Genomic DNA, 15,771 nt, shown 5'->3' on the forward strand with positions numbered 1-15,771 from the left:
GTTTAACCATAGCTCTTAAAAAAATACCAAAGTGTATAGTAACATTTATTTGAACTTAAAAGTTGCAATTCACCTTCAAGTGTAATATAGTATTTTCATTATTATATTAGATGTATAATTTTAGAATTTCTTTTCATGTTTTGTCTATGCTAGCTTCTTTTCCTTTGGTGTTAAATGTGATCCTATTGTTATAGGACAGGGAGAGGGGCAACCGAAACCCCGCAAACCTGCCTATTCTAAATGGGTTTTGCCATCCGCCGCATCAACAGAAAACATAGGAGACTTTAAGGGGAAGGAACTTTAACCATAGATACGGTGGAATAAAAATTAAAAGGGGGGATTGTAACAGGGTGGTCCCCAGGAAAGGGGGAGGTTCCCTGCCCCACCCAAGGGAGGGTGGAGCTGAGCAGGAAGAGGAGAAAATGCAGAAGAGACTAAGGAAGGAAGCAGGATGGAGCCAGAAGGAGACCTGGAGGAGGCGCATGGAGCCTAGAGACACGTGAAGAAACTGCGCTTGTCTTTTGCTGGTGGACTAGGTGACACAGATGTGGGTGAGACCCGTGAGGAGGTAACAATGGCAGCTTTTATCTTGATGTTGATTTTGCTCTTTTCCTTCCGGGCTTGTCCAGTTGTTTGTGACCTTTTCTGTGGGTCCCCACTGGAAGATGCTTTAGACTTGTGGCAGGCTTTGGGGCCTTGTTCTGGGCCGATCCCATTTGGATGGACTTTTATCCACGAGGGGACGGGTAACTCTGGATGCTTCATTTAGAAACTAGACTCTTTGCCTTACCTGTATTGTTTCCTAGTTTTATTAAAGTTCCTTCCCATTAAAGTCTCCTATGTTTTGTGTTGATGCGGCGGATGGCAGAACCCATTTAAAATAGGCAGGTTTGCGGGGTTTGGGCTGCCCCTCTCCCTGCCCTATAACACTATTAGAAATGCACTTAATATTTCTGCATTATGATCGCCACATCTTCTTTGAAGGTTGTGTACAAAGTATTGTTTGATTGTTTTTTAAAGATTAATTTATGTGTAGGAGAGTTGGGATACAGGCCGTGATGGGGGGGTTGAGAAGATTCACCAGAGACACAGTGGGGAACGGAACAGGCAGACTGACTGAAACACAATGCTGAGGGGAGCAGCGGTTGAGACAGCCATATGGGTTGCATCCTGGTTGATCTAGGATCGAACTCGAGCTGCAGAGGCTGTGGATCTCCTCACAGTGCGGCGTTTCAACCCTTGTGCCACCAGGGTGGCCCAGTATTGTTTGATTTTTACCTAGAAATTTCATTCTGTTTCTAAGAGCTCACCACAGCGACATTTAGTCGCTGAATCCACCTTTGCCACATCAGGACGTGGAAATATGAGTCTGTTTTCCTCATCCCACTTTCTAAGCCCTCTGGTATGGATTTTTCATACTCAACAGCCGACCCCGGTGAGGCAGAGTAAGTCCCCATGAGCTCACCCTGTCCTCAGTCCCTGGATACCACAAACAGGGTCTTGTCTGACCCTGGCCTCCGGCTCCCCCCACAACCATCCCCTCAGGCCACCCTGCTCTGCCACCTGACCCAAGGTCACCACCCAGCAGGGCCCTTTTTGTGGAGGAAGTGGAGCGAGCACCTTCCTCTTTGGGTCTGTTTGATGCTGTCTATGCATTTTCTGCTGCCCTGATGTTGGTCCTTCCCTGACTTTGCTGTCCAGCACCCTGTTGTGTGACCAGAAAACACCTGAACATACCTGGTTACTTTGCCCAGGGAGCACCCCACATCCCCCAACCCTAGTTCCTCCAGGTCCTAGGGGCTGAGGGAGAAGCTTTGTTTCTTGTAAAGAAATTCTGATTCGATAAATCTGCGCCTCCTGAGCGAGTGTCCTCACGACATTTGTAGCTCTAGACCCTGCCACGTCTACCTGTGTCCTTAGGGTCAAGTCCTGTCCACAGCACATTGGAGGTGAGTTTGACACTTCTGTGTGGATTTCAGGCTTAAGCGCTTCTAGAAGCCCATGGTATCTTCTTCCAGCCAGCAGGAGGACTGTTCATGGAGACGCAATTTTCTTCTGCTGTGGGGAAGCTTTGAGGGGGATATGGCGCCAGTTGCTTCATTTTGCTTTTGTTTCCCTTGCTGGGATCGGTCCCCAAACACATCTCCGAGCCTGATCGCAACGGCATCGATCTGTGTTTTCTTCCCTGGAGTTTACGGTCTCAGGTCCTCCACCCAAGGTTTATTCCATTTTGTGTTCATGTTCCCGGTGTTGGGAGCGTGTGCGCCAGCTCCACTCTGCTGTGTGAGGTTGTCCAGTTTCCCAACACTGTCTGTGGGAAACTGTCTCCCTGTCTTGTAAGCTATCGGTTTCTGTGCCGTAAATGTCCTCCACGTGAGTGTGCTCTCTTTCCAGACACTCACAGACAAGACGTTTGTCCCTGAGCTGAAACTGGAATCCACAGGCAGTAAAAGTAGGTTCCTGTAGCGATTTCTGTATCACAAGTTCACTTGCAAGAGCCAAGAGGTGACAGAGCCCACAGCTGACGAACTGACCAAGAAGCCGCCAGGCCAAGGCCGAGAGCGCCATGTGGTTGCTGGGTGGGAAAAAGAGGGGTGAGTTCTGGGGGAACAGACCGGCAGACGCCGGGGCCACCTAGACACTACCTGGGAACATAGACAAGGGGGGATCCCACTCATGTGACCCCCTTAGCGTCTGGATGCTAATGTTGCAGCCGCTGAGGGGAAGGGAGACCTTGGGCTGTGATGGCGGTGCAGGCCCCGGGCCTTGTTGCATTGGGTTGGGGCCCGGACATCTGCATTGGCCACAGCCCCCAGGGCTCGTGGCTGTGAGCAGTGAAGGGAGCTCCAGTAACCGCGACGGGATCGTGCTGGTGAGGAGAGCTCTGCAGTGGAATCCATGGACTCCCTCTCCTCATCATCTTGTCACCTGTCTATCCCGCTTCTGCCATTTATTTATTTATTAAGATTTATTTATTTATGCATACAAGAGCTGGGGTATAGGCCAGAGATGCGGGGTTGAGAGGATCCACCAGAGACAGAGCAGGAAATAGAACAGGCTCTGACTGCAATACACTGCTGAGGGGAGCAGCGGGTGAGTCAGGAGAGGGCTGCCTCACCCTGTGGGTTTCTCCCTGGCCGGCCAGGGATTGAACTCGTGCTGCAGAGGCTGTGGATCACTTCATAGTGCGGTGCTTAACCCCTTGTGCCACCAGGAGACCCTAAGTGAGTCTGAATTGTGTTCTCTTTGGATACCGGTAAAGTATCACCCCATGTAGCCCCAGGCCTCTCCCCCACTTTCGACCCCAGACACCACCGTGCTGCTCCCTCCATGATCTGTCCCTCATGTTCCCCCTCGCCCCTGAGCCTCCTGGTCTGTGTGCCTCAGCTCCTGCACAGGTCACTAGGACTCCCTGCCGGGGCACCAGCCCCCAAGTCCCCAGAGCGCCCTCTCCGCCGCATGCTGCGCCCTCTCTGCCATCCGGCCTCCTGCCCACCACTCGGCCACCGCCAGCCCTCTTGCATCTGTGTCCATGCAGAGCCCACCGTCTGCCTCCTCCCTGACCTGCTCTGCACCCAGTTCAGCCGCCCTAGTCCACGGATCCTTACTCGGGCCTAGACTCCCTCGAGAACCCACTGAATCTTGGGCCTGCCACCCTGCCACCCTGACTCCGGGGGGTGAACCTCTCAGTGAGCAGAGCCCCTCCGGGCTGCCCCTCCTCCTGCAGACTCCAGGCTGTCCTGTTCATTCTGGGGCTCCTCCCATGAGCTCTTATGCCCCCAGCGCCCAGGGAATCAGAGTCTCCCCAACGCCCCAATCTCTGGACAGCCGCTAAGGACCCAGAAGTTGTTCTTGGCAATTAGCAGCAGAAACAATTTTCACGACTCTTCTGAGCTCCCAGGCCTGTCGCTGCCCGGGCAGCTCCAGGGGACCCGATAATTGCGGGTCTGACGGGGAGTGGGTCCCAGCGGCAGACAGTATATTCTGGGGTGCACTGTGCCCGGCACAAGGACACAGGATGAGCCCTTCCTGAGCCCAGCGCCCGGGCGGCAAGAAGCCGGTGAGTCTGCTCTGTGCTCCCGGGCGCGGATGTGGGAGGAGGACAGGGGTGCAGGAGGGACACGGGCAGGAGGGGACCCGCTCCTGGAGCACAGCCGGAGCAGATATCTCCCAGGCTAGTGAAGACAGCGGGGTGCAGGCCCCCACCCTGTGTGCGCCTGGTGTCTGGCTCGGGCTCCACAGGCCCAGGAGGCTCTGGGTCCAGGCATCCCAGGAGCACCCTGACTCCTCTGACCTCAGTGTGGAGGATCTGGGGCTCCTGCTGTTCAGCCTCCTCAGCAGGAGTCCTGGCCTGATGCCCAGGGCCATGGGGCATTTCGGGGCCTCCCTGCTGGTGAGACAGGGCCGGGGGCTCCATGGGGCTCTGGTACTGGCAAAAAGCCCGTAGGAGAGCCGGTGGGGAGAAGACAGTCCCCGACACGGAGGGTGAGGGATGCAGCGGGCTGCGTCCATGGGTCTGCACTGTGCAGAGACTTTCCTCCTAAGTGTAGGGACAGCAGCACTGTAGGAAAATAATGCTGCGGGCTGCAGACGTTTTCAGGCTGAAGAGTGTCCTGTCCCATCTCTGCCGCTGTCCATGTGATAACCCCGTCACTCTGGGCACCAGTCCCGCCTCGGCAGGTCTGTGTCTGCTCCTTCCCCTTCACGCACGCTCTGGTCTCATGACTGGCCGTCCTGGGACCCAGCCCTGCAGCTCAGGTGCCAACAGCTGCTGCCTGAGGTTTCTGACCAGGAGCCGCGCCTCCCTGTGCTCTCTTCCGAGGCTGCACTTCCAGTCCTGGTGCTCGGGCGCGCAGCTCCTGGAGGGGCCCGAGGCTCTGCTGTGCTCCTGCCGTCCTGCCGCTCTGCACCTGCCAGGCTCACAGAGAGCCCAGGACACCCTGTATCCCATGCTGGGGGCTCCCTGGTCTCCGTAGCTTTAGCAAAGTGTAAAACTGACTAAGATATTGAGCCATCCCGGTGGCGCAGCGGTTGAGCGCTGAGTTGCGAAACTGCTCGCAGCCTCTGTAGCATCGGTTGGACACCGGCAGCTGGAGAGGGTCCTACATGGGGCTCAGACCTCTCCTCTCGCCCACTGTTCCCCTCAGCCGTGTGTTTCGTCAGTCTGCCTGTTCTGCTTCTCGCTCTGGCTCTGGTGAATTCTCTCACCCTCCCCCTCTTCTGACTGTACCCAGTGCTTGTATAATAAATAGATAAATAAATCTTTTGAAAAAATAAAATTGACTAAGATATTAGATCAAACTATGTGGAAATTTGTCACTACCAAAGTTAAATCAAGTGCATGGGTCTCACCACTACTGGTGACAAAGTAATCAGTCAAATCTAGTTGTGATTTACCTGGAGACCCGGCTGAGGGGCCCCTGTGAGTGTGGGTCCAGTGTCCTGTGTTGTCCCCGCCCAGCCAGGTGCAGCTCTCCTCTCGGCCCGAACCAAGGAATGAGTCTGGAGAACCAGGATCCCCTGTGTGCCTGTGCGCTCTCCTCTTCGCGGGGTCTGGAGAGGGCCGCCTCAGGAGTCGTGAGGAAGGAAGTTACCTTGCCTGGGGCACGTCAGAGCCGTGAGTCCTGGTTGTCCATTCAGGCACTGAAAGTCTCGAAAGGATGAGCGCCTTGACGTGAACATGTCAGAGCGGGAGCTGTGCTGGGAGGGGAGGTCAGGGCTGCACCTGCCGTGATCCAGGAGCCTGAGCCTCGGGTTCCTGGACAGGGTCCTCCTGCTCAGAAGGCCCACGTCAGCCTGGGAACTGGCAGGATGGACGCCAGGCATTTGGCCGTACAAATGATTTTCTTCTTACAAATTGCACTCGGGCTTCTGGGGAACCTCTCTCTCCTTTCCCATCACCTCTTTGTCTCTCTCGCGGGCTGTCGGCCGAGGGCCACCGATTTCATTGTCAAGAACCTGATTGTGGCCAATTGCCTGGTCCTCATGTCGGGTGGAATCTGCTATCCAGTGACCTTGTCTGGGGAGATCCCCATCCTCAACGACTTTGGATGCAGATGTTGCCATTATGTGCGACAGGTGGGCAGGGCCATGTCCATCAGCACCACCTGCCTCCTGAGTGTGGTCCAGGCCGTCACCATCAGCCCCTGGCGCTGCAGGGGGGCAGGGCTGAGAGGGAAACCTCCCAAGTGCGTCCTGCCCTGCTTTGCCCTGTGCTGGGTCCTGAGCCTGCTGGTAAATTCCATCATTGCCATGTTCATGTCTAGCAATTCCAGTGACAAAAATGACACAAGCAGGAAAAGGTATGGACAGTGTTCCTCTGTTCGTCTCGGCACAGCCAGAGACTTCTTATATGGGGCTTTACTCTCCTTCCCCGAGGTTGTGTTTTTTGTGACCATGGTCGGGGCCAGTGGCTCCATGGTCTACACCCTGTCCCGGCACAGGCGGCGGGTCCGGCACCTTCATGGGTTCACCTCCTCCACATCCTCCCCCGAGTCTAGGGCCACTCACACCATCTTCATCCTGGTCAGCACCTTCGTCTGCTTTAACATCATTTCCTCTGTGCTGAAGATGGTTGTGGCTGTTATGTATAATCCCGACTGGTATCTTTATAGCATCAATACAGTAATCACGCTGTCTTTCCCGACTCTCTGTCCTTTTTTGCTCTTGAGCCAGGAATACAAGGTGTCACTGCTGCGCTCTGCTCGGATGAGGAATAGTAAATGCCACAAACCCTTGAGAAATATGTAAACCGCGTGTGAGTGCACGGTCATTTATTCATTCGATAATTCGCTCAACATCCCCAGTGCTAACTGCAGTCGTGAGTGACTTAGGTTTATGGACAGGCGGAGCAGCCTCTTCACAGCAAGTGTTTTTGGATCAGTCACCGTAACGAGGTCTGTACAGGGGTCCCTAATACTCCTGTGGGAAGCATAGCCTTGCGCCAGATGGTTCGCAATGTGTGGGAGACAGCACGCGGTTGGTACACTCTCTGGCCTAGCGGAGAGGCCTCAGCTGTGTCACTTTAATTCTCACAGTAAGTTCTGAGATGTTCCTAAGGGAACATTAGGAATGTTCCGTCCTAATGGAATGGAGCTGCGGACACAGGGAAATTGCACGGTGGGTGCAGGGCAGCCCTGGAGCTGGAGTCAGCTGTCCTGAGGGAGACCCTGGCAGCGAGTCCGGCTTCGGGAGCAGTTTTCAGTCTTGCACATTCCACCCTCAGGGAGGCGGAGCCCTTATTTGAGAAGTCGTGTGATGGCGATTCCGTGCCAGTGCAGCCTCTGGTAGACCTGCGGACGGAAGGGCTGGGTCCAGCAGGCACAGACGCACATCTTAAGTGGTTTTGAGCACCAGAGGGTGAGTGTGATGGTGAGGATTCAAGGAGACGAGCTTTGCGTGGCCTGGAGTGTGCAGGAGCAAAATCTCTCTCACGGTGAAGGGGATGTGAGCGGGTTTGCAAGACACAGACTGGAGGTGCCCAGTCGCTCAGGGTGGAGGCTCAGGAAACTCGGCACCTGGGGAGACACACTTGGAAGGAAAGAGCTGGATCCCCTGTGTGTTCACGGTGCCAAGGACGTGTGTCCTCAGTCTCAGGAGGGACATGTCTAGAGCTTGCTCTGAATGTACAGCGTGGAGCTCACGCAAAATATGAAGCATTCAACAGTGTGCGACTCAAAGCACTTATTGTGACAGACTTGTCTGTACATATCTGAGCTCACGTGACACACTTTCTCAGACCACAAAGCACAAAGAGGAGAAGCTCATGGATGCTCACATCGTACAACTGCATTTTGTTTCCATGTGTGCCCATGCAGATCTGCAGATGTGTGTCAGCGATCACATGTGTGGCCTGCGTGCTTGTAGTGTAGGCACCTGTATCCGTGTCCACCTACAGCAATCATGTCATTTATCGACGCATTAGAACTTCCTACTTTGAGAGAAATGACCCATCCTATTATCTAGAATAGTGACATTTCTTAAAGTGTGTTTTATCTGGTGTGTATATTGCTATATCATCGATTGTAAAATAAATACATGCTTTTCCTATTATCAATTTATTGTTTAACCATAGCTCTTAAAAATAATCCAAAGTGTATGGTAACATTTGAACTTAAAAGTTGCAATTCACCTTTAAGTGTTATATGGTATTTTTTTTATTATATTAGATGTATAATTTTATTATATTAGATGTATAATTAGATGTATAATTTTCATATTTTGTCTATGCTAGCTTGTTTTCCTTAGGTTTTAAATGTGATCCTATATTACAAATGCACTTGATATTTCTGCATTGTAATCACCGCATCTTCTTTGAAAGTTGTGTACAAAGTATTGTTTAATTTTTTTTTAAGGAATATTTATTCATATAAGAACTGGCAGACTGACTTAAACGCACTGCTCATGGGAGCAGCGGGTGAGACACCCATGGGGGTTGCATCCTGGAAGGCCTGGGTTCAAACTCCTGCTGCAGAGGCTGTGGATCGCCTCACAGTGCGGCGTTTAACCCCTTGCACCACCAGGGAGGCCCAGTATTGTTTGATTTTAACCTAGAAATTTTATTCTGTTTCTAAGAGCTCACCACAGCGACGTTTAGTCACTGAATCCACCTGTGCCACATCGGAACGTGAAAATATGAGTCTATTTTCCTCATCCCATCTTTCTAAGCCCTCTGGTATGGTTTTTACATACTTAACGCCCCAGCCCGGTGAGGCAGAGTAAGTCCCCATGAGCTCACTCTGTCCTCAGTCCCTGGATACCACAAACAGGGTCTTGTCTGCCCCAGACTCGGTCTCCCCCCACAACCACCCATTATGCCACCCTGCTCTGCCACCTGCCCCAAGGTCACCAACCAGCGGGGCCCTTTCTGTGGAGGAGGTGGAGCGAGCACCTTCTTCTTTGAGTCTGTTTGATGCTGTCTGTGCGTTTCTTGCTGCCCTGATGTTGGTCCTTCCCTGGTACTACTGTCCACGAACCTGTTGTGTGACCGGCAAACACCTGATGATACCTGGTTACTGTGCCCAGGGAGCGCCCCACATCCCCAAGTCCAGTTTCTCCATGTCCTAGAGCCTGACAGGAGAAGCTTTGTTCCTTGTAAAGAATTTCTGATTCGATAAATCTGCACCTCCTGAGCGAGTGTCCTCACCACAATTGGAGCCCTAGACCCTGCCACGTCTGGCTGTGTCCTTAAGGTCAAGTCCTGCCCACAGCCCACTGGTGAGTTTGACACTTCTGTGTGGATTTCAGGCTTAAACGCTTCTCAGAAGTCCATGGTATCTTCTTCCAGCCAGCAGGAGGACTGTTCATGGAGACGCGATTTTCTCCTGCTGTGGGGAAGCTTTGAGGGGGATGTGGCCCCAGTTGCTTCATTTTGCTTTTGTTTCCCTTGCTGGGATTGGTCCCCAAACACATCTCTGAGTCTGATCGCGATGGCATCGATCTGTGTTTTCTTCCCTGGAGTTTACGGTCTCAGGTCCTCCACCCAATGTTTATTCCATTTTGTGTTCATGTTCACGGTGGTGGGAGCTTGTGCGCCAGCTCCACTCTGCTGTGTGAGGTTGTCCAGTTTCCCCAACACTGTCTGTGGGAAACTGTCTCCCTGTCTTGTAAGCTATCGGTTTCTGTGCTGTAAATGTCCTGCACGTGAGTGTGCTCTCTTTCCAGACACTCACAGAGAAGACGTTTGTCCCTGAGCTGAAACTGGAATCACTTCATAGTGCGGTGCTTAACCCCTTGTGCACCCAGGGAGGCCCTAAGTGAGTCTTAATTGTGTTCTCTTGGGAAACTGGTGAAGTATCAGCACCATGTGTGGCCAAAACCACCCCCCCACGTTCCACCCCAGACTCCACCGTGCTGCTCCCTCCATGCTCTGCCCCTCACGCTCCTCCTCGCTCCTGAGCGTCCTCGTCTGTGTGCCCTGGCGCCCGCACACGTCACCTGGACTCCCCGCCCGGGAACCAGCCCCCAAGACCCCAAAACGCCCTCCCGGCACATGCTGTGCCCTCTCTGCCATCCGACCTCCTGGCATCGTCTCGGCAACTTGCCCGTCCTCCCCCATCTGTGTCCCTGCAGAGCCCACCGTCCGCTTCCTCCCCGACCTGGTGTCCACCCAATTTCAGCAGCCCCAAGGCCACGGGTCGGGCCTTCCCGGTCCCACACACACATGCTCGGGCCTGGTCTCCCCCGAGAACCCACTGCACCTCGGGCACCATCACCACCCTGCTGCCCTGATTCCTGTGTGTGACCCCGCAGTGAGCAGAGCCTCCTCGGGCCGCACCTCCTCTGCAGACTCCAGGCTGTCCTGTTTATTCTGGGGCTCCTCCCAGGAACTCTGCCTGCCCCAGCGCCCAGGGAATCAGAGTCTCCCCAACACCCCAATCTCTGGACAGCCGCTGAGGACCCAGAAGTTGTTCTAGGCAATTAGCAGCAGAAACAGTTTTCCCAACTCTTCTGAGCTCCCAGGCCTGTCACTGCCCGGGCAGCTCCAGGGGACCCGATAATTGCGGTTCTGACGGGGGTCCTGGGCCCAGCACAAGGACACAGGTTGAGCCTTTCCCTGAGCCCAGCGCCCGGGCGGCAAGAAGCAGTGAGTCTGCTCTGTGCTCACGGCGGCAGGTGTGGGAGGAGGACAGGGGTGCAGGAGGGACACGGACAGGAGAGGACTTGCTCCTGGAGCACATTTGGAGCAGAGATCTCCCAGGCTAGTGAAGACAGCGGGGTGCAGGCCCCCACCCTGAGGGCAGCTGGTGCTCTGCTCAGGCTCTAAGGCCCAGGGACTGGGGGTCCAGCGTGGTGGTTCTGACCTCAGCCTGGTGGTTCTGGGGCTCCTGCTGCTCAGCCTCCTGAGGCGGGGCCCGGGCCTGATGCCCAGGACCATGGGGCGTCTAGGGGCCTCCCTGCTGGTGAGACAGGGCCGGGGTCTGCACGGGGCTCTGGTCCCGGCAGGACCCGTCTGAGAGCCGGGGGGGAGGAGACGGTCCCCGACACGTTGGGTGAGGCCGCCGCGGGCACGTTGTTCTGCCTCCTCCCCAGAGAACTGTCCCCTCACTGCGGGCAAAGCGGCGCGCAGGAGGAAACAGAGCGGAGGCGATGTCGGGGCCTGTTTGACCACAGAGACAACGTGACCCTTGACCTGCCCTTTCAGAAGGAGCCTCGCGGGGCTGCTGGTGGCGGCGGGGGCAGAACCCGGGACGGTGCGTTTCCTCTCTGCTCCCCGGGCCGTGGATTCCCCTCCCCGGCCCGTCTGCGGCCTGGACCCCTGTCCCGCGCCCGGCTCTCTGCTCACCGTGAGGTGAAGGTCAGACTCTCCTCAGCGGTTGGGCCCGAGATCTGACGTCGGGGCCGAGCTCGTCCCCACACGCTTATCACACGGGGTGTCGGGGCCCGTCGTCCCGGCTCAGGCCTTTGCCTCCGGCTCCCGGGGTGAAAGCAGACGGGCTGTTTCCAGGCTCCTGGCGGCTCTGGGCTCCCAAGCCCGGGGTGGGGGGACGGCTCTGCCCTCCCTGCCCGCGGAGCTCCCAGTTTATTCACACCCCTGGAGCTTGAGTCCCAGCTTGAATCCGTCTAGAGAAAAACCTTACCAGTGAGTGGAACCTTGTCAGGACCCGTCTTGGGAAATGAATCTGCCCTGGAATGGCAGGACACACGCAGGGTCAGTCAGCTTCTGGTCTCTGTGGAGCCATTTCTGAGGGGCCCCTGGTGTGTGTGGGGTCAGTGTCTTCTTTTGTCCCCCGCCCAGCCAGGTTCCGCAATCCCGTCGCCCTCAAACCTATAAGTGAATCTGATGAACCAGGAACCTCTGTGTGCCTGTGCACCCTCTTCTTCAAGGTCTGCAGTGTCGCCTCTGGAGTCTGTCAGGAAGAAAGGGGGTCCGATTGGTGGCCCTTGACTTTGTCATTCTGGTTGTACATTCATCACCGAATGTCTCAGTGGCATGAAGATGGATGCCAGGCCCGCAGGCAGAGGGCAGGTTTACTGATGATTCGGGCAGACCAATGAAGGGAGTCTTGGAGCCCCCTGTAGATCTGACAGGCCTTAATGTTGAATCCGGATACCCTGGCGTTTTCTCTCAGCATTTCTCTGGGACTCTTCTCGTCCCGTGTCTCACCTCGGAGTGGTTTTCTCCGAGGGCTGCCCCTGCTGGCTTTATCGTCCGCCTCCTGGCACAGGCGTGAGCATTTACACTTGCTCATGCCTGTGCTCTTTGGCCCAGGTATCCCTAATCAGAGGCTTGTGTGCCCTGTGCCTGCACCACTGAGGAGGTGTGCAAGACCACAGATGGCAGCCATAGTGGCTCACAGGGGAAGGGTGGAAAAAGCCTGCTAACTTCCTTTACCCTCCAATGGGGAGGGAACAGGACATAGCAGAAAGACTAGGGCAGCCGGATTCCAGCGAGAAACACCCCCCAGCCTGGGCCTCGTGTTTTACGTCTCAGCATATCCTTGCTCCTGCATCGGTTCTCCTGTTTGCTTCTGGGGAGGGTGGAGAAAGGTGTCTCGAACTCGAGATGCCACAGTCCCTCCGTGTAAGGATGTGTTCACACCCGCTTGGTGACTGGGTGTGATTGTGTGAAACACCGACCCTGTGATTGTGCTGTTGTCATCCGAGCTCACGGCTGTGTGACTTTGCACGCGGTGTGTGTGTGCAGGACTGAAGGGGCAGCGGGCCCCTGTGAGTCCAGCGGTGGCCGTGTGTGCTTGCCTGCACAGAGGGTGTGACTAGCGGGGTGTGGGAACCTGCACGCACAGGGCTGTGGGACCTGCATGCTGTTGAGTGTGTGTTCATTCAGAGCGTGGTTTGTCCAGCAACCAGCGTTCTGGCTCCACACTGGGGATAGTGATGGATTCGGTTGTAGAGCTGTGACAAGAAAAATAATGTAGGAATTAAATTTGCCAGAGACACAGGGGGTGACACAAAGACAGCCAGCATCTGTCACTGAAGATGCAGTGCAGTGTGAGTGTGGAGGGAGGAGTGAGCCGCTGACGGTCATGAACCAGGCCAACAGCATCTCTTCACCTGGTGGCTACCTGCGGGCTCCTCTATGGGGACACGCCTGACGCTGGTGCTTCCTGTCGGAGGGAATATTCTGGAACCATCTCTCTCTCTTTCCGCGGCTGTTAGTCACCTGCTGCATTCTGTCACGAGGGAGAATCCGTATCGGTGACGTATCTTGTCCAGTGTCTCCACAATCATTGATGAAGAGTTGAGCAGACGAAGACAGTGATAGAGGATGGCATTTATGTTACCCTGTTCATGTTGTTTCCTACCTTTTAAAACCTCCCTGGACGTTTTGACTCATTGCAGATCTTTGCTCAGTGCTTGGGATGAAGTTCGTAAGATCTCCCTTCAGGGCCAAACTTCCCAGCGAGCAGAGCCTCCCCGGATGCCGCGCCCACTCAGCGCCCAGTCTGTCCTGATTACTCTGGGGCTCCTCCCGGGAGCTCTGTCTGCGCCCAGGGCCCAGGGAAACAGTCGCCCCATCGTCCCCCGTCTCTGAACACCGCTGAGGACCCTGAAGTTGTTGTTGGCAATTAGCAGCAGGAAAAGTTTTCCCGACTCTTCTGAGCTCCCAGGCCTGCCACTGCCCGTGCATCTCCAGGGACTCGATAATTGCAGCTCTGAGGGGGGGTCCCAGCAGCACACACTATATCTCAGGGTGCACTGGGCCTGGCACACACACAGGCTGAGTCCTTGCCCTGAGCCCAGCGCCCAGGCAGCAGGAAGCCGGTGAGTCTGCTCTGTGCTCACGGGGGCGGGTGTGGGAGGGGACAAGGGTGCAGGAGGGACATGGGCAGAAGGTGACCCGCTCCTGGAGCCAGACCTGGGCAGGCACCTCCCGGGCTGGTGAAGACAGCAGGTGCAGGCCCCCAACCCTGAGTGCTCCTGGTGCCGGCGCCGGCTCTTCAGGCCCAGGGGGCTGCGGGTCCAGGCATCCCAGGAGCACCCTGACTCCCCTGACCTCAGTGTGGTGGTTCTGGGGCTCCTGCTGCTCAGCCTCCTCAGGCGGTGCCCTGGCCTGATGCCCGGGGCCATGGGGCGTCTCGGGGCCTCCCTGCTGGTGAGACAGGGCCGGGGGCTGCACGGGGCTCTGGTCCCGGCAGGAAGCCCGTCTGAGAGCCGGTGGGGAGGAGACGGTCCCCGACATGGCAGGTGAGGGACGCCGCGGGCGGCGTTCATGGGTCCCCACTGTGGAGAGACTTTCCTCCCTAAATGTAGGGACAGCAGCACTTTAGGTGTATATCAGCATGAGAACTGGCAGGATGGACGCCAGGCATTTGACCGTACAAATGATTTTCTTCTTACAAATTGTACTCGGGGTTCTGGGGAACCTCTCTCTCCTTTCCCATCACCTCTTTGTCTCTCTCACGGGCTGTCGGCCGAGGGCCACCGATTTCATTGTCAAGAACATGGTTGTGGCCAATTGCCTGGTCCTCATGTCGGGTGGAATCTGCTATCCAGTGACGTTCTTTGGGGAGATCCCCATCCTCAACGACTTTGGATGCAGATGTTGCCATTATGCTCGACAGGTGGGCAGGAGCATGTCCATCAGCACCACCTGCCTCCTGAGTGTGGTCCAGGCCGTCACCATCAGCCCCTGGCGCTGCAGGGGGACAGGGCTGAGAGGGAAACCTCCCAAGTGCGTCCTGCCCTGCATTGCCCTGTGCTGGGGCCTGAGCCTGCTGGTAAATTCCATCTTTGCCGTGTTCATGTCTAGCAATTCCAGTGACAAAAATGACACAAGCAGGAAAAGGTTTGGACAGTGTTCCTCTGATCGTCTCGACACAGCCAGTGACATCTTACACGTGACTGTGCTCTCCTTCCCCGATGTTGTGTTTTTTGTGACCATGGTCGGGTCCAGCGGCTCCATGGTCTACACCCTGTCCCGGCACAGGCGGCGGGTCCGGCACCTTCACGGGTTCGCCTCCTCCACGTCCTCCCCCGAGTCTAGGGCCACTCACACCATCCTGATCCTGGTCAGCACCTTCGTCTGCTTTAACATCATTTCCTCTGTGCTGAAGATGGTTGTGGCTGTTATGTATAATCCCGACTGGTATGTTTATAACATCAATATAGTAATCACACTGTGTTTCCCGACTCTCTGTCCTTTTCTGCTCTTGAGCTGGGAGCCCAAGGTGTCCCTGCTGTGCTCTGCCCTGATCAGGAATAGTAAATGCCACGAACCCTTGAGAAACATGTAAACCGCGTGTGAGTGCACGGTCATTTATTCATTCGATACGTCACTCAACACCCCCAGTGCTAAGTGCAATCTTGAGTGACTTATGGTTCATGGACAGGCAGAACAACCTCTTCAAAGCAAGTGTTTTGGGACCAGTCACTGTAACGAGGTCTGTACAGGGGTCCCTAATACTCCTGTGAGGAGCATGGTCTTGCTGCAGGTGATTAGCAGTGTGTGGGAGACAGCACGCAGTCCTGACACTCCCTGGCATGGTGGAGAGGCCTCAACTGTGTCACTTTAATTCTCACAGTAAATTCTGAGATGTTCCTAATGGAACATTAGGAATGTTCCCATCCTAATGGAATGGAGCTGAGGACACAAGGAAATGGCTCGGTGGGGGCAGGGCAGCCCTGGAGCTGGAGTCAGCTGTCCTGAGGCGAGACCCTGGCCGCGAGTCCAGCTTCGGGAGCAGTTTTCAGTCTTGCACATTCCACCCTCAGGGAGGCGGAGCCCTTATTTGAGAATGGAGTGCGAAGGCGATTCCGTGCCGGAGCATCCTCTGGTAGACCTGCGGACGGATGGGCTGGGTCCAGCAG

General features: G+C 55.5%; 1 protein-coding gene across 1 annotated transcript; it reads left to right on the top strand.

Annotated features, from left to right (window-relative positions):
- Positions 1-5,811: 5,811 nt before the first annotated feature.
- LOC311186134 (vomeronasal type-1 receptor 4-like) lies at positions 5,812-6,750 on the top strand (the record flags this gene model as incomplete). The annotated part of the gene is made up of 1 exon (XM_084257018.1): positions 5,812-6,750. The coding sequence occupies one exon, from the start codon at positions 5,812-5,814 to the stop codon at positions 6,748-6,750; it is 939 nt and encodes a 312-aa protein (XP_084113144.1).
- Between the last annotated feature and the right edge of the window lie 9,021 nt (positions 6,751-15,771).

The sequence above is a fragment of the Talpa europaea genome (assembly GCF_964194135.1).
Source record: "Talpa europaea genome assembly, chromosome: 16".
Classification (NCBI taxonomy): Eukaryota; Metazoa; Chordata; class Mammalia; order Eulipotyphla; family Talpidae; genus Talpa; species Talpa europaea.